The following is a 20,416-nucleotide window of genomic DNA, read 5'->3' on the forward strand; positions in this document are numbered from 1 at the left end:
AAATTTGAATATAAATTCAAATTTATATATTTTATAATTAATAATAAAAATTGAAATTTATTGATAAATAAATAAGTAAAGAAATAATGAAATAATGAAAAGAAATAATGATATGAAAATGAAATTATATGAATGAATAAATAATGAAAATAATGAAATAAATATGAAATGAAAATTTTGAAATTATTATTATAAAAAAAATAATATGAAATGAATTTTGAAATATCTTTAAGAGATAAAGATATTTATTGTTAAAAGAAAAAGAAATAAAATTAATTATTAATAATATGTTTATTAATAAAGAAATGAAATAAGAAATGAATAAGAAATGAAAATTATGAAATGTTATAATAAAATATAATTAAATAATAATTATTAATAAACAAGTTATTAATAATTAAAAATGAAATGAATTATAAATGTTTAAATAATAAAAGAATATATTGCAATAAAGGAAAAAGTAAGAATCAATAAATATTGATTTATGAATTCGACTCCAATGCTTTATGCGTATGTTGCTAACTGCATTGGAAGTCATGAAAAATATATATATAAATAATAATTATAAAAAAATATTGATTCAATTATGACCAATGAATAATTGGTATAATTAAATAATTATTGGAAGGGATGTTACTACCTGGTAACAGCTCTTCTGGAAATCGAAAAAGATTTCAGTTTCCTAAGTGAGCTCATTCGTCATTGACGAAATTTTAATTATTTAAAGGCAAAGTCCTTAATTTTATTAAATCATTAATAATGGTGATTTAATTGTTTGTAAACTGAATTATTAAGATATAATTCAGAAGTTTTTATAAAATAATTGTTGAATTATTCAAAAGTAGTAATTCATTTAATTAATAAATAATTTTGATAAACATTCCATCGATTATCAAATCTAATTTGAATTATTTAAATATGATTCATTTAATAAATAAAATTCAATATTGATAAAATTACATCAATTATCAAGGGTTGAGAAGGAAGAATAATAAATAATAAATCAAATAAATAATTATTAATAATAATAATAATCATCAAATAAATCAAGGTAACAATTTAATTAAATAAATAATTAATAATAAATTTAAATAATAAATTGATTGTTTAAATAAATTAAATAACAAGTGAAATCGAGAGCTAAATCATTTTATAAAGCGTTAAAAATTGTAAACCGCATTTAATTGTCTAATTCAATTTTAATTTTGTTTGTAATAATTTTTAAATAATTGTTTTGATTTAAATAAATTTGGAAGTTGTTTTAATTTTGCTTTTATTATTTTACTAAATTAATTAAATTTTATTTAACTTAATTTTTAATAATTTTAATTATCTCTTAGACAACGAACCGTAAGTATTTTTATTTTAATTTTATTTATAATAAACAGTCATCCTTATAGCTCCGTCCCAGTTATTTCGCTCGGCGAAGGCTAAACAGGAGCACAACTCTTAATATGTGTTATTTTGACGTAACATATATTAAAAATTTTTGGGGGCTCGTCCGGGATACATAAGGATGCTGTTGATTATTAATAAAAATAATAAAAATTAAAATCAATAATGATGAAATTAATTAATTTACAAAAAGAAAAAGAAATATTTAAAAATTCAAATTTAAATCAATTTAAATTAAAATAAATAATTGAAATAATTTTATTTCAAAGGAAAAATGATTTCCTATGTCAAATAGAATAGTTACTCGGAAATTTGCAAAAGAAAATAATATAGATATCAATCTGGATCCTTCCGGAGAAAATCCAGATTCATCCACTGAAAAACAAAAAAATCCTTATCGTCCTAGTGGAAGACGTTCTCTCAAAGATACCTCGATTTCACTTAATTATTCAAATTTTGTTCAAAATAATAAATTACATAGTACTAACCAACTAACTAATGAAAGTATTGAAGAAAATCCTATTGAAAATAATTCTGAATCTGGTCATCATTCTAATATTGAAAATTCTACTGAATCGTTTGAAAAATCACCCTCAAATTCAGAAGAAAATAAAGAAGTAAATACACATGACAATCAAACAAATGATTCTGCACAACATTCTGAAGTTAATTCTACAAATGAACACCCACACAATGCACTTTTAAATGATGAGCGTATCTTGAATAATAACAATAACCATAACAATAACAATATTAATCAAATCAATAACGAACAACCGGTAGCAATGGCTCTGTCAGCAAATCAATCTATTTCTTTACGTGACGCGTTGGAATTTGTACCCGAATATGATGGTGAAAATATGACACTTACAGAATTTATAACTGCTTGTAATGAAGCTTTTAATTCTTTACCGGAAGATGCTGAACTTAATTTGATTAAATTATTGCGAAAAAAATTAAAAGGCGATTTAAGAAAATCTATAAACTGTGCAACAGTAAATACAAAACAACAATTTTATGACTTCTTAAGGGGAAAAGCAGCCCCAAATAAAACAGAAATGCAATTATTGGGTGAATTGGGTCGCGTTTATCAAAAAGACAGGGAATCTGTTTTAAAATATTCTAATCGAATTTGTGATATTGCAGCACAATTAGTTGAAGTACACAAAAGAACACATACACAAGTAGAAAACGATGCTTATATACTACAAGTTGAGCGAAGAGCCGTAGAAAGTTTTTTAAATGGTCTTAATCCTGAAATCGAAAGTAAAATTCGAACCTTAAATAATAATTTTCAAAATACACTTAATGAAGCTATTAAAATCGAACAAAAAATTAAATTTAGAAAAGAATTAAGTGAATTCGAAAATATAAAACGAAGGGGAATTGAAAAACCCGTGTTTCTTTGCGACGAAGTCAATCGCGAACACAATAATTCTCAAAAACCACATCAATCTAATTACCAACAAAAACAAGATTTTTACTCTCAAAATAAACAATTTGATAATAATAAAAATTTTAATCAACAATCAAACTTAAGACAAACTGTAATTTGTCAGTTTTGCGATAAAGCAGGTCATACTGCTGATAAATGTTTTAAATTATTAAATTCTAGAGAAAGTCAAAATGTTGAAAGATGTCAAATTTGTAATAGATCTGGTCACATTGCTAAAATTTGTAGATTCAAACACGAATTTTTAAATAATAATTCTAAAAACTTTAATAAATGTTTAACTTGTGGTAGTCATGAACATTCAAGTAATAATTGTCCAAAACAAATTATTAGTTGCGATTATTGTAAAAAAATGGGTCACAGAATTAGAGATTGTTGGAAGAAAATAAATGATGAAGAAAAACAAATAAAAGAAAATCATCCTTCAACCTCTAATTCACATTTTGGTATTTTTGATAGAATTCCACTTAAAACTATTAGCGATAAAAAAGAAACTCGCGTTGAACAAATTAATTTAAATAAAAATAATAAAAGTCCAACAATTTTATTAGGATATAGCGTAAATCCTAATGTCGGACGAATTTCAGTAATGCTAGACACAGGTAGCGGTCCTAATATTTTAAAAGAAAGTTTTTGTCCAAAAGGGGCAATTCTAGATAAAACTAAAACTATAAAATTACTTGGAATTAACGAAATTCCAGTTGAAGCATTGGGTGAAGTTGAATTAGATTTTCTTGATTTAGAAATTAAATTTTTAATAGTTCCTGACGATTTTCCAATCGAGCAATCGGGAATATTGGGTTCGAATTTCTTTGACGAAGCGAAAGTCCAAATTTGCTATAAAGATCGCGTTATTAAAATAAATAATAAACAATATTTTTTCTATGATACTGATGAATCAATAAATCAATCATTTAATTGTGAAAAATTAGTGCAAAATAATAAAATAAATTTTCAAGATAAAATTTATCCTGTAACAACTGAAGAAAATCTAGAAGAAAAAAATGAAATGAAGAAAGAAGAAATAAAAGAAGACGAGAAAGAAGAAATGAAAGAAGAAATAAAAGAAGAAATAAAAAACGAAAAAGAAGTTCATAAAGTAAAAATAGAAACTAATGAAGAAACAGATGAAGAAATAATAATGAAAATTGAAAATGAAGAAGAATCTGATTTTGATAATGATATGCATCAAATAATGGCTATGGGATTCCAGAATTTTAATATTTATGGAAGCGATACCGACTACGATTCAGACGATGAAGCAGAAGAAGAATCAGAAGAAGAAGAACCAGAAGAAGAAAATAAAATAAAAGTGAAAATAAACAAAGAAACTACTAAAACTTTTAACAAAAATAAAATAAATAATAATCAACCTGAAAATGAGGAAAATTTAAAAGAAAAATCTGAAAATATAAATACAATCAAGCAAGATAACAATCAAGAAAAAAATTCAAAGGTAAATTCCAATTACAATATTGAAAATAAAGACTACAATTTACATGAGTCGATCAATAAATATAATAAAGAAATTATATATGCTCAGCGAGTATTAGTTATCAACAATGCTCGTGAGAACGAAGAAAAGAATCAAGAAGATGCCACAGGACACTCTTCACGTGATACTGATGCTATAAATAAAAATAAATCACGTTTTGAAAAAATAAAAGAAGTGTTAAATGTAAAACATTTAAATAAAACCGAACAAGAATCTCTTTATGATTTAATCAAAGATAATACTGAAAGATTTCACCTTCCAGGTGAATATTTACCAGCAACAGATAGAGTTGAACATGAAATTTTGACTACAGATGAAAGACCTGTTAATATTAAAAATTACAGAATTCCTTATGCTTTAAAAGAAGAAATCAATCGACAAATTAAAGAATTATTGGAAAATAATATTATTGTGGAATCAAGGTCACCATACAACAGCCCAGTCTGGATAGTTCCAAAGAAACCGGACTCTGAAGGAAGAAAACAATGGAGAATGGTAATCGATTATCGAGCGTTAAATGAAAAGACGATTAAAAATGCATATCCACTACCAAATATAACTGATATAATTGATAGTTTGGGTGGAGTTGAATATTATTCTGTTTTAGATTTATCATCGGGCTTTCATCAAATTAAAATGAAGGAAAAAGATCAACATAAAACTGCTTTTTCTACTATTTTAGGTCATTTTGAATTTTTAAGATTGGTTTTTGGCCTAGCAAATAGCCCAGCAACATTTCAAGCATTAATGGAGGATGTTTTTTCGGGATTAATTGGTGTTATATTATATGTTTTTATGGATAATATAATTTTATTTGCAAGAACTTTACAGGAACACATCAAAAGATTAAAAATTGTTTTTCAGAGATTAAAAGAAGCAAATTTAAAATTAAAACCAGATAAATGCAAATTCCTCAAACGAGAAGTTTGTTATTTAGGTCATTTAATTAGTAAAAATTCTATCAGACCTGATCCAAGTAAAATTGAAGCTGCAAAGAAATATCCAGTTCCTACTACTCAGAAAAAAGTTCGTCAATTTTTGGGTTTTACTAATTATTATAGAAGATTTATTAAAGATTTTGCGAAAATAGCTAAACCATTGACAAAATTACTTCAAAAAGATGTCAAGTTTTTATGGAATAAAGAAACTCAAGAAGCTTTTGAAATATTAAGAAATAAATTATGTGAACCACCTGTATTAAATACACCTGATTTTACAATGCCATTTATTATTACCACTGATGCATCAGGTTATGCAATTGGAGCAGTTTTATCACAAGGACAAATCGGAGAAGATACTACATGTGCATACGCTTCAAAAGTATTGAGAGACGCTGAAATAAGATACGAAACATATGAAAAGGAAGCATTAGCTATTGTTTTTGGTGTAAAAATATTTAGACCATATGTTTATGGTAAAGAATTTACTCTCGTTACAGATCATAAACCATTAGTTTGGTTTCAAAAGGCAAAAGATGTAAACACAAGAGTTTTAAAATGGAGATTAAAAACTGGGAGAATACAATTTTAAAGTTATTTACAAACCAGGTAAAATAAATTATGTTGCTGATGCTTTGTCAAGAAATCCAATCGAAACAGAAGAATTTCAACAAATCAAAGTAACAACAAGAGCTGCAGCAAAGGAACAAGAAATAAAAACCACATCACAACCAACAACTAAAACAACTAATGAAATTAATAAAAATAAAAATTTAAACAAAAACAAAAATGAAATAAAAAAAAAAGTAAGTGATAAAAATAACGATTCAACCGACGAAGAAATTACAAATCAACCAAGAATTATTAAGCGCAAGAAAAAAGTGAAACAAATCAAGAAAAGGAAAGAAATAAAAGATCAAGAATTAAATCAAGAAAGTATGAGCAGTTCTTTAAGCTCAGATGAAAATATTGAAAATATAATAAATGAACAAAACAATAATAAAAATGATTCATCAGATCATAGTGATTCTGATATTAAAGAAATTTTAGAAGCGGGAAATATTCGTAATATAGTTGATATTAAAGATTATTTTCATTTCAGAAAAGATAATTTAGCTTATTTTATTAAGCACCAATGGTGAACCATGCGATAATGGCGCAGTTAAATTAAAAGAAATAAATAAATTACCGACATTTAAAAATTTAGAGTTAGAAAAAGTAGTTGAAAAGAAAATTAAAAATAAATATTATTTTGCTTTGCCTATTCGTGAAAAAGAAAAAGAATCAATTGTAATTTTAATTGAAAATTTAAAATTAATTTTTGAAAACTTAAAAGAAACTTTAGAAAAATTCAAATTAAAAACAGTAAGTTTTGCAAAAAGTGAAAACATTGAAAATTTACCGTGGAATAATGTCATAACAGAATTAAAAAATGTTTTTGACGGAACTGATATTAAAGTAATAATCTGTTTGGGCACAATTATTTATGTTCCTATCGAAAAAAGAGATGAAATTTTTTATGAAATGCATAAATCACCAATCGGGGGTCATAAAGGGGTAACTAAAACTTATCAAAGAATTAAAAAAGATTATTATTGGGAAAATTTGAAAAATGATATTCAACGTAGAATTCAACAATGTTTAGATTGTCAATTAAAAAAATTAGTTCGTATAAAACATAGGGAACCTATGGTTATTACTGATACTCCAGCTGCTTGTTTCTGGAAAATTTCTATGGATATTGTCGGGGCAAAACAAAAAACTAAAAGAGGAAATGAATATATTTTAACTATTCAAGATTTATTTTCTAAATTTTGTATCGCAGAAGCATTACCTAACACTTTAGCTACAACAATTTCAACTGCTTTTGTCAAAAAATTTATTTGTTATTTTGGTCCGCCAAAAATTATTCTTACAGACCAAGGTCGTAACTTTTTAAGTGCTATTTTAAAATGCGTAGCAAAAAGATTCGGTATTAAAAAACTTAAAACTACAGCTTATCATCCACAATCAAACGGTTCATTAGAACGATCACATCACACATTAAACGAATACCTTAAACACTACTCATCCATTGATGAAGAGTGGGACGAATGGATTGAATTAGCAACATTTTCATACAATACAAGTTATCATGAAGGAATTAAAAATACACCTTATGCTATTGTCTTTGGACAACAGTCTAGATTACCTTCTAGCGAACCAATAAGAGAATGTGAGCAATTACCTACAATGCAAGGTTATTTAATTGATTTAATCACAAGATTACATGGGATAAGACTATTAGCTTATCAAAATTTAGTTGACGCTAAAACACAAATCTAAAAAATATTATGATAAACATTGTAATCCACAAAATTTAAAAGTAGGTCAATATGTATTTTTACAAAGTGGACCAAATCCAGGTAAAACAAAAGATCATTACTCTGGACCACACAAAATTCTCGAAATTTTGGGTAAAGGAAACGTAAAAATTCAAACAGAAAAAAGAATTCAAATAGTTCACATGAATCGATTGAGATATTCATTTATAAATCCAGAAATTACACCAATTAAAAAAACACGTAAACAAAAGAAAAATAGCGATGAAGAAAATTCTAATTAATTTATGTTTACAGATGATTTTCAATATCACTTTTGTGATTTATTTTATTTTATTATGGTCATCATCAGCGAGTGGAATTATTGGGTATGATTGCGGGAAATTTTCATCAAATTCAACAACAATTTCAATTACAGAGGTGGGAGATTGTGATATTCATCCTAAAGAAATAAATATAACAGAACCGTTTATTCAATTATTACAATTAAAAGAATATTCGTTAACAAAAGTCATTCAATGTAAAATCGAAGTAGATCGAAATATTTATCATTGCGGGGCTTATTCTCATATGTCGGTAGTACATAGCGGGCGTATGGAATATATTGAAGAAATTTCAAAAGAAAGATGTTTAGATATTCATAAATCGGGATCATATAGATTCGGTACATTATTTATAACCGGTTTGAAAATTAATAGCACAACTACGCGTGGTGCAACACTCGCAGGGTCAATCGGTAATGATGGAACGTGTAATAAAGGAAGTTATTCGGATTTTTATGGAAGTTGGAGCGATATTGTCGTTCAAGGGGTTTTAAAAATTACAATACAAGAATATTTCGCGGAAGTTAAATATGAAAATGATAAAATTTATTTAAAATCGGGTTTAACATGTACTTTATCTGATTTATCTTGTTTGGATTTAGAGGGAGGTTATACTTTTTGGGACTATATTCCATCACATAAATGTGATTTTCAAAATTTCGGAGTTTTATACACGGGTAAAGTAAATAAAACATCTGAGAAAAATTCAGATAAACATGAAATTATTTATTCCTTAGAATCAAATGGAATAACATTTGCATTAACTACCACAAATATTGAAATTATTTGTGGCTATAAAATAATCAGAACTGAACATCCTAAATTATTTATCTTTGAAACATCAAAGAATGATTTAATGTTAAATAATAAAATATCAATAGAAAATTTAGATCTATTTGCGTATGTTAATTCTAAGTTTGTATATGTAGAAAAATTTATACAAAAACAAATTAAACAATTATATTATGATGTGTTAATTCATCGTTGTATGCTAGAACGTAATACTTTAAAAAATTTGTTATCAATTGCGTCAAGTAAACCAGACGAGTTTGCTTATAATTATATGAAAGGACCAGGTTATATGGCTATAATGTCAGGTGAATCAATAAACATTGTAAAGTGCATACCTGTTGAAGTATCAGTTTACCCAAGAAGTGAGTGTTATAACGAATTACCAGTGAAAAGAGGAAATGACAGTTACTTTTTAACTCCAAAAACAAGAATTTTAGTAAGAAAAGGTACTACACCTAATCCAGTTGAAGTTTTACCACCAAATAAAATTCAACCATTAACTAAACCAACATGGAAATATACTTCTCCAAAATTCTTAGCTACAAGTGGAATTTATTCTGAACAAGATCTCGACAAATTACGACATAGAATTATGTCTCCAGTAGAAAAACCAGCAATCTTAAGCAATATTGCTAGAGGAATAGATGGTTTGCATTTTGCAAATCAAGGTGAATCAATATTAAATTTATTTGACACTAATGCATTACAAAAATTAGCTGATTCAGCATGGGAAAAAACATGGGGAAAATTTTTAATTTTTGGATCTGCAAGTGCGGGAATATTTAGTATAATTATGATTATACGACTAGTAAAATTTTCATTTGACACATTACTTCATGCTTTTCAAATTCGAAAAACTCATGGATGCTCTTTTTATTTGTGTTTTTCATTTTGGGATGCCTGTACTAATTACATTTTAATAAAAGCACAAGAAAATAACATCAAGAATATTCATAAAAGTATTAATAATAATAATAATACAAATTCAAACAATGATGAAAATGTTGAATTAGTTATAATTCGACAACCAACCCAAAATCAAGAAATTCAAACAACAATTGAAAATACTGAACCATCAGCACCATCAACAGATGAAAAAATTTATCCAAGTTTACCAGCAAATGAAGAAGAAAATAACGAAGCAAGAACTATTCAAAAAACAACTAGCATGTTCCGTTTATCCTCATAAAATAATTTTAAACTCAATTATAAAATTACTAACAACTTGTGACTAACAAATTTTAAAATTTTTAAATATTTTTATTTTATAATTTTAGTGATGATACTTAAAATTAAAAGTGTTATTACAGATGAAAATTCCTGCCGGAGTACTTAAACAAATGAAAGAAGATGAAGAATTGGATGCATTGTACGGAATTCCACATACCAGAATTCCTGGAAGAAATTTAAAATTCTACGCAAGTTTGATAACATCATATTGTACCATGCCGAGAGAAATAGTAAAAGAGTTTTATCACAATGATTTTGACAACGCATCTATGTGCGAAAATTGTTTAAAAGACTGTCCAATGATTTTTACTAAAAGATTTAAATATTGCAATCAAAACTGGCATCGGTTATATCCGTATAAAATTTCGGGAAATTGCATCAAGTGCGGTGAAGTGTTAATATATCAAAAACCGGGATATATTTGTGAAGATTGTGCGAATACTTGGGTAAACTATCGCGACATTTTAGAAAATAAATATTTCATCGATATTTATGTGTAATTTAATGTGTCAAGGAAATTTAAAATTTCATTGTTATCAACATTGTTATTAAATAAATATATATATATATATATAAAAAAAAAAGAAGGAAAATAATAATAGAAAAACAGAAAAAAAAAAAAAAAAAAAAAAAAAAACATAAAATGAAAAAAAAAATTTTTCTAATAACAATAGGAAAAATAATAGTTAAGATTTTTATAAAAATATATATTTTTACGTATTTATCAATATTTCAAATTTATTATTTAAAAATAAATTCAAACAATATACAAATACGTAAGAAATTAAATATAAGAAATTTTATAAGTAATTCTCAATAGAAAAGTATATATATATTTATTTATCGATTATTCTCAAAGTAGCTTTCTGTAATTGGATAAATAATCGATGCATTACCATCTCTGCGCTGGTAATGTTCTTAGCGCGGGAGGGTAGCGACGCGCGCAGTCGTCGCGAAATTTAAATTTTTACATATATCCATATATACATATATATATTCATACATATTCTTTATATACATACATCATATAAAATATATATACACATATTCAATATATATTCAATTATTCAATATATATTCAATTATTAAAAAATTTATGAATAAAAAAATAACCATGAATAACAAAAATAGAAGTAGGAATTATAAAAAATAAACAATAAAAAAAAAAAAAAAAAACTGAAAAAAAAAATAAGTAAATAAATAAGCGAAACAAAAAAATGTATTCATATAAATATGTATATCTAAAGTAAATAAGATACTTATATTATTCCTAAAAAAATATTTTATGAAATATTATTTTAATATTTAACGCATGTTAATTTTTATGTCATCGGAATGCGTGCAAATCCAATGCATAAGTCGCGTTGCGTTATCACGAAAGGGACTCATATGACACCCCTTCCGTATATAAATTCTTTTTAAAAAATTTTAAGTAGGGATGTTACTAAGTGGTAACAGCCCAGGTTTATTTTTAATAACTGATTCATTATAAATTCAACCTTCTCCAAAAGAAGTCGGGAATTTTATATTAACTATAAAATTAGTTCTTGAACTAATAATCATAAATAAATATCAATCACTACATCAACAAGATTGATATTAATAAAAAAAAAAAGTAAATAAATATAACTAAATTTTTTTTATAATAAAAAAATAATAATAAGAAAAAATAACTATCGTAATATAAATATACACATAAATAAATTAAAAAAAAAAAAAAAACAAAAAACAAACAAGCAACGCAGGAATAATTATAATTAAGGTAAATATATAAAAAAAAAACGTATTATTTAAGTTATCTAATAATAATAAAAAAAAAAAAAAAAAGGAATAGAAATATTTTTGTAAACGTTTATTTATTTTAACAAAAATAACATTACTAGAAGATGTCAGAACACCGATCCATGGGGCCCAACTACATTCAATTGGAGCAAGTTCGGAATTTGGTAACAGAAGAGTTACCATCTATTTTCCAAGAAATAGAGAGATTTGCCTGTTTTAAAAGGAGTCAAGAAGCCAACCGTGTGCTTATCAAAAACAAAGGACAGCGGGACGAAGAAAAAATTTGCATCGCCTGTTACTGTGATTTGTATCTCGCAAACGACAATTGGAATAATTATGAAGGTGTTGTTTATTTTCATAAGATCAGTTTAGAGGAAAATTTAAATTGTGACAAGTGTGGTGAGAAAATATTAGAAGTTCAGCCAGCAAAACATTGTGATGAGTGCAAACAACTCTTCTTGTGGAAAGAACAAGAGTTGTTTGAAAAGGCATCATTATATGTTGAGGCACCATGGGATGAAGTTTTGAAAAATTAAAATTGTTTTTAAAAAAAAATTAATTAATGGTAAATAAGTAATAGTAAAAAAAAAAAAAAAATATATATATACATACATATTAATCACGAAAAAACACATACAAATATATAAGAAAAATGAATATTAAAATAAAATGAAAAAAAAAAAAAAAAAACGATAAGTATATAAAAAAAAAAAAAATTGTAAAATTCATGCATATAAAAAAAAAATGAATATTTTCAATTTTATGATTTATGAAAATTGTTATTATAATAATAAAAAAAAAAAAAAAAAAAAAAAAACTGTAGTATTCTATTATATAATTATGTATCGTATAAAAACAAAAGATGATGAATAAATAAAATAAAAATAAATTATCACCTATGATAACCTAATCAATCAAAAAAAAAAAAAAACACATTCAGTTCTGATTATTAAGAGTAAGTATAGTAATAAATTGAATAAAGAAATATAATATTAAAAGTTAAATAAAGAATTATGAAAAAAAAAAAAAGAAGTAAGTATAGAAAATATTTGATAAAAATAAATTATAACATAATAAAAAAAAAAGGGTTACGTAAAATTTTTATTTTATTGAAAAAAAATTAAATCTAAATAAAAAAAAAGATTAAGTATAAAATTTAAATTAAAATTATGTAAAAAAAAATTAATAATAATAATAATAATATCAAATTAATAATTTTTTTTTAATAATAATAAAAAAAATATCTGCAAAACATATATATACAAAATTTTTTTTTTTAATAATGAATGGAATAGTGATAAAGTAACAAATAATTATACACAATAAGAGGAAATATTATCAATAAAAATATAGATTGACGTTTAAAAAAATATTTGTCATACATTAAAATATATGACAAATAACTAACAGTGGGGGTGTGACGTCACGACGTCGTATTCTTGCTGTCAATCAATTTATTAAAAATCGTACATGCTATGCCATCTGGCTATGCATAAATTAATTAATTAGTAAATGACTTCCAGCCATTATTACGGCTGATGATTTTTAAATTTGAATTTAAATTCAAATTATTTTTATGAAATATTGTTCTTTAAAAAATATAAATAAATATGATAATAAAATATTAAATGATAAAAAAATAAATGATTATAAAATTTGAATATAAATTCAAATTTATATATTTTATAATTAATAATAAAAATTGAAATTTATTGATAAATAAATAAGTAAAGAAATAATGAAATAATGAAAAGAAATAATGATATGAAAATGAAATTATATGAATGAATAAATAATGAAAATAATGAAATAAATATGAAATGAAAATTTTGAAATTATTATTATAAAAAAAATAATATGAAATGAATTTTGAAATATCTTTAAGAGATAAAGATATTTATTGTTAAAAGAAAAAGAAATAAAATTAATTATTAATAATATGTTTATTAATAAAGAAATGAAATAAGAAATGAATAAGAAATGAAAATTATGAAATGTTATAATAAAATATAATTAAATAATAATTATTAATAAACAAGTTATTAATAATTAAAAATGAAATGAATTATAAATGTTTAAATAATAAAAGAATATATTGCAATAAAGGAAAAAGTAAGAATCAATAAATATTGATTTATGAATTCGACTCCAATGCTTTATGCGTATGTTGCTAACTGCATTGGAAGTCATGAAAAATATATATATAAATAATAATTATAAAAAAATATTGATTCAATTATGACCAATGAATAATTGGTATAATTAAATAATTATTGGAAGGGATGTTACTACCTGGTAACAGCTCTTCTGGAAATCGAAAAAGATTTCAGTTTCCTAAGTGAGCTCATTCGTCATTGACGAAATTTTAATTATTTAAAGGCAAAGTCCTTAATTTTATTAAATCATTAATAATGGTGATTTAATTGTTTGTAAACTGAATTATTAAGATATAATTCAGAAGTTTTTATAAAATAATTGTTGAATTATTCAAAAGTAGTAATTCATTTAATTAATAAATAATTTTGATAAACATTCCATCGATTATCAAATCTAATTTGAATTATTTAAATATGATTCATTTAATAAATAAAATTCAATATTGATAAAATTACATCAATTATCAAGGGTTGAGAAGGAAGAATAATAAATAATAAATCAAATAAATAATTATTAATAATAATAATAATCATCAAATAAATCAAGGTAACAATTTAATTAAATAAATAATTAATAATAAATTTAAATAATAAATTGATTGTTTAAATAAATTAAATAACAAGTGAAATCGAGAGCTAAATCATTTTATAAAGCGTTAAAAATTGTAAACCGCATTTAATTGTCTAATTCAATTTTAATTTTGTTTGTAATAATTTTTAAATAATTGTTTTGATTTAAATAAATTTGGAAGTTGTTTTAATTTTGCTTTTATTATTTTACTAAATTAATTAAATTTTATTTAACTTAATTTTTAATAATTTTAATTATCTCTTAGACAACGAACCGTAAGTATTTTTATTTTAATTTTATTTATAATAAACAGTCATCCTTATAGCTCCGTCCCAGTTATTTCGCTCGGCGAAGGCTAAACAGGAGCACAACTCTTAATATGTGTTATTTTGACGTAACAGAGAATTAACAAACAAATATTAATTTTCTTATGCATTTTAACTGGGAAAACTCCAAAATTAAATGTAAGTACTAAAAATTAAAATTAATAGCAGAACCTTGCAGATAAATTTTTTCATGAAAAAAAAATATTCGTTCCAAACGGACCACCATATTATGTATATATATATAGATTGCTATAAATTTGCTTTTAAACTCACTCCATCCGGGTACGGCGGGAACAATAAGTCCGGAAATCATTTCTTCACTGATAACGGGTGGATCGGTAGGTGGTGGTGGACATACCAGGCTTTCAATGTCATCAGTTACTCTCACAATACCCGGTGTAACATCCGGTGGTTCTGTTCTTGATGATCGCATCATCATACATAGTGCCAATTCTTCTTGAAGTACACTCTCCAAATACATCATATCTAGATCACTTACTATTGCTCCATTTATTACCATAATTTCATCGCTTTTTATAATCCCTGAAACATTTATTGCTATTACTATTTTTACTATTGCTTTTTATTGTCTATGTTATTTTTATAAAAAATTTCTTACATAATAACTTTATAAATATATAACAATAAAATTAATCAATATATATATATTAGGGTGATTCGATTTGAACGACTATTTTTTTTTTCACTCCCACTTGAAAATATGGTTGTAGACATGGAAAAAAAAATTCCCTGCAAGTTGCAGCCCTCAATTTTAATTTTAAGTTCTTTATATTTGATTTTGAAGTTTTCCTATTTAAAATACATAGGAAAGTTGGGATTTTTTTTTTAATTCTCTATAACTCAGCCGCATTTTAAGTTATCGGGTCGCCGTTTGCGGCATTTTTTAGGCAATTTGATACTCTTCAAAAGTCTCATTAATAGTTTTACTCGAACTCTAATTGTTTTTTCTGTATTGGTTCTGAAAATAATTTTTTTAATAATAATTTGGGTTTTTAGTTGATATTAACTAAATAACGAAATTTACAGATAAAAAGCAGATAACGATTTTTTTGGAAATTTTATTCGCTACAAAAAAGGTCTTTTTAGTTAAGTGGCTCAAGTTCTTCGTTCACGTGATATAGGGATTTTAGTAGTTTTGTAAATAAAATATTTGTCAAAAAATTCCACCAAATGCTATTTCATTTCAATCTTAAATCAGTAAATAATTTTCCTTTTATTAATTTAATCCAGTCATTAAAATCAGAAGGGGTCAAAATGATGAACTTTGGAAAAATTTTTGACAAATATTTTATTTACAAAATTACTAAAATCCCTATGTCACGTGAACGGAGAACTTAAGCCACTTCACTAAGAGGACCTTTTTTGTAGCGAATGAAATTTCCTAAAAAATCGTTGTCTGCACTTTTTCTGTAAATTTCATTATTTAGTTAATATCAACTAAAATCCCAAATTATTATTAAAAAAATTATTTTCAGAACCAATGCAGAAAAAACAATTAGAGTCCGAGTAAAACTATTGAGGAAACTTTTGAAGAGTATTAAATTACCTACAAAATACCGCTAATGGCGACCCGATAACTTGAAATGCGGCTGAGTTATAGAGAATTGAAAAAAAAATCCCAACTTTCCTATGTATTTTAAATGGGAAAACTTCAAAATCAAATATAAAGTACTTAAAATTAAAATTAAGGGCTGAAACTTGCAGGGAATTTTTTTTCCATGTCTATAACAATATTTTCAAGTGGGAGTGAAAAAAAAAAATAGTCGTTCAAAACGAATCACCCTAATATATATATATATATATATATATATATATATATATATATATATATATATATATATATGTTTGCTCACGCAATTATGAATGGAGCTTTTTCATTATAATTATACGTATTTTTCTTTGAGTTACTTAAGTCGTTGGGAGTTTCAAAATTTTCTTAAATTTTACTTTCTTGGCAAACTTTATTTAAATATTCGTACCTTTAAATCATATTTTGTTATAAGTCCAACATTTACTTTTAAATTTAAAATAGAATCCCAAATGTCATAAGTCGAAGTACGGATCGTAACAAAAAACTTAAATATACCGGAATGTTCTAGATTGTTCTCAACATTTCAAGAATGGTCTGGGAAATTTCGCAATGTATCCAAATACTTAAAACTGTTAAAAATAATTCTTATTGATCTAGAATGTTCTAGATTATTCTCAAAATTTCGAGATTGATCAGGAAAGCTCTAAAATATATTTAAATGATTCAAAAATGATTTTGATCAGTCGAGAATATTCTGGATTGTTCTAAAAATGTCAAGACACATTTGAAATGTTCCGAATCCACTCAGTTGATTTAAATCAATTAAAAATGATTCGAATTTGTCTTGATTGTTCTGGATTGTTCTAAACATTTCGAGATTGATCACGAAAGCTCTAAAATATATTTAACCTTCCGCCCATCGCGCGATCTCGCCACCCTTCGTTCGTCGCGCCGCGGCGTTCCGCCGCCAGGTATTTAATATTGCGGTGTTGCCAAGTATCATAACTATGATTTTAAAAAATTAAAACCACACAAGCTTATACGACTAAATTTTTTTTAAATTTTTTAATACAAATAAAATTCGGTATTAAATAAAAATATTAAAGAAAGAGATGAATTAAATGAGCTGGAAATGAGTCGCTTTCAACTTTTTCGTCTTAAATCGTGACTAAGTAAGCCAGTTAAGTCTAAACTAAGGTGAAAATGTATTTCATATCTCCGTAAAAAAAATTCTAGTTTGTCTTGTGAAAAACGGCTCGAAATTTTGACTTGGTAAACCAGTTCTAAATCAAGTTTTATTTTTGACCCGGGATGTTCTATAAATTTTAACGGTAATCTGGAAAGTTCCAAAATTCAGTTAAATTTTCAAATTCATTCAAAAATTATTCCAATCAGATTAGAATGTTCCTGGATTGTTCCAAAAATTTCGAAAATCATTTGGAAAGCTTCAAATTATACTTAATTGTTTAAATCTCATAAAAATGATTCTAATTTGTTTAGGATGTTTTGGATTGTTCTGGAAATTCGATAACATTCTGTAAAATTCTGATATCTAGGTAAATGTTTTAAATTAGTTCAAAATTATTTTATCCGTCTGGAACGCTGTGAATTATACGAACATGATTTGAACAACCTAGTCGGAAAATATTCTAGGACGTTAAGAATCAAATTTAAGTGATATTCGTCATTCGAATTTTTTAGAATTCATCAAATCATTTTCAAAATTTTTAGAACAGTTGAGAAAATTACATACATAAATAAGTACACTACCAGAAAAAACCCAACAAAGTGGGTGTTCACAGCTATCCGACTAGAATTTTTTATAAGGACCTGACGAGGTCCTTATCAGGTTAACCTTATTTCAAATAAGGTCCAGATCAGGGAATCTTGAAGAGGATCCTGATATGGATGTAACGCTTAAGACCGGTGAGGTCCTTATCAGGATTACCTTATCAGGTCATTACCAGGATCCTCATCAAATTCTTATCAGGGTTGCCTTATTAGTAATTATCTTAAAAAAAATATTAAATTGCAAAAAGAAAATAAGAGAATTTTAGTTCGATCGAGAATGTTATCTATTGTATTAAGACCATTAATAAGAGGAAGTAAACATGTTGTTTATTAATGAAAAAATCTCGATGACTGCTGGGCTTGATCCTACGTCCTTCCGATTCAAAGTCCTTGATGCTATCCCCTGCGCTGACATACATATGTGATCTAGTAAGTGTAAATATTATATTCATTATGATGTCAAAGAATAACTGATAAAGATATAAAAAAACCGTGCTGCAATGATTGACGTGATTTTTATATAATATTCTTTTTACTTTGTTTAATTTTTAGCCTATTAATAAAATATTTAAAGGGATTATAAGGAACTCGTCAGATTGACCCGATGGCAAATAACTTTTTTTTTTAATAAGGATTTCCTGATGAGGTCCTGACAAGGAACTGGTCAGGTTTTCCCTAATAGGGCAAAACTTATATTAACCTGACAAGGTCTTTATGGTACTTCAGGTAAATCAGGAATAAATTCTAGTCGGGTAGTTGAGTATAAAATAGCTTCTGATAAAATAATTATATTCCCGAAAAAAAAATAATTTAAATTTAAATTATCTTTTTTTGGCTCTGTTATTTTGAATAAAAATTTAACAAAAATTATTTTTTAACCATTAAACTTGATGTTTATTTTTAAAAAGTATAAAATTGAGTTTGTAATGAAATTGAAGAGAAAAAAAGTGTGGGTAAAAAATTTAATAATTTTCAATGATAACGTTTTTTTTTTATACTTCATATTTATATGCATTAATATTTTCTCAAGAATACATAATAGTTGCGTGTTATTAAATACAGTCCATCGGAGCATATATAATTCACCTTTACTTGATTACCGAGGAGTGAATGATAAAAAATCGATTATTTCAAATAGCACAATTTAACGTCCTCGTGTGTCAATATATTCAATTATCCTTGACTGTATCATTTATTAATAATTATCCTATTAAGGTCTAATCATGATAAAATTAGCATACTTTATAATGATTATACATAAATAGATTAATTATGTTTTAATATTATTTTGAATTAACATGTAAAATAAAATTTATTTAATTAATTATATTTAAAACTCACCGTTTTGCATAGCTACACTTTTATCCTCAACACGGCTGACGTAACAACACAATTCGTCCTGTCGATCTGAATTTTCAATAAGTTCTGCCTCAACGGAGAAGCCCCACATTTGATCCAGAGTATTACGTTGAAGTTCAACTTGATAAAGTATTTTTGCACAGACTTCAACAACTTCGTGAGTATGAAGCTGTTTTTTAATATTAAATTCAAATATAAGTATTGGATAACCAGAAAAAAAAGAACATAATAATAATAACAGTATCAAATTCACATTGACGATCGATTTATATTTTATAATGTAGCTTTTATTTCTGTTTTATTAACAGTTTTTTTTTCTTTTTTTATCAATACTAGTTAATAACTTTCATGATATAGAATTGAATGATATTGAACTTACGTAAGTTTCAATTGTATCAGTTCTGTGAGGCACAAAATAATTATGGTCTTCCATATCTCGTCGTTTCTTCACCCGAACAAAATGCTCCATTGGATTTAGTCCTTTTCTACTGCAGGCATTTGCCAGAAACTCTTCTACTGTCATTCCATCTCGCAGAAAAACTGATACAAACTAAATAGAACAAATTTATTATTAAATAAATTAATATAAATATCAATGAATATAAGTTTTGAATTAATAAACTTTTTATTTAACTCTTAACCCGATAAAAAATGTTTAGATCCAAGCATATATGATTGGATCCAAACATTCAGATATGCTTGGATCAAAATTTTAGCGTGGTCCAAGCGGATCCAAACAGATCTGACGATATCCAAAGAGATCTCACTATATCTAAGTATATCCAAACAGATCTTAAAATATCAAAAGAGATCCAAACAGATCTCAAAATATCCAAAGAGATCCAAACAGATCTCACTATATCCACGAATATATAAGTGTATCCAAGCAGATCTGCGTAAATGTCGATCTTTAAGGAAATCTACATAGATTT

At 25.3% G+C, this 20,416-nt stretch overlaps 1 protein-coding gene across 7 annotated transcripts in view; it reads right to left on the minus strand.

Annotated features, from left to right (window-relative positions):
* The window catches only part of LOC130677493 (protein still life, isoform SIF type 1), a 149,877-nt gene that overhangs the window by 42,766 nt on the left and 86,695 nt on the right, over positions 1-20,416 (minus strand). For all 7 annotated transcript variants that reach the window (XM_057484513.1, XM_057484645.1, XM_057484586.1 and 4 more), the window contains 3 exons: positions 19,864-20,034; positions 19,467-19,653; positions 15,056-15,325 (listed from right to left, as the gene is read on the minus strand). In XM_057484513.1, coding sequence (XP_057340496.1) covers positions 15,056-15,325; positions 19,467-19,653; positions 19,864-20,034 — 628 coding nt within the window. The remainder of the gene's footprint in view (positions 1-15,055; positions 15,326-19,466; positions 19,654-19,863; positions 20,035-20,416) is intronic.

The sequence above is a fragment of the Microplitis mediator genome, chromosome 1 (assembly GCF_029852145.1).
Source record: "Microplitis mediator isolate UGA2020A chromosome 1, iyMicMedi2.1, whole genome shotgun sequence".
In the NCBI taxonomy this organism is placed as follows: Eukaryota; Metazoa; Arthropoda; class Insecta; order Hymenoptera; family Braconidae; genus Microplitis; species Microplitis mediator.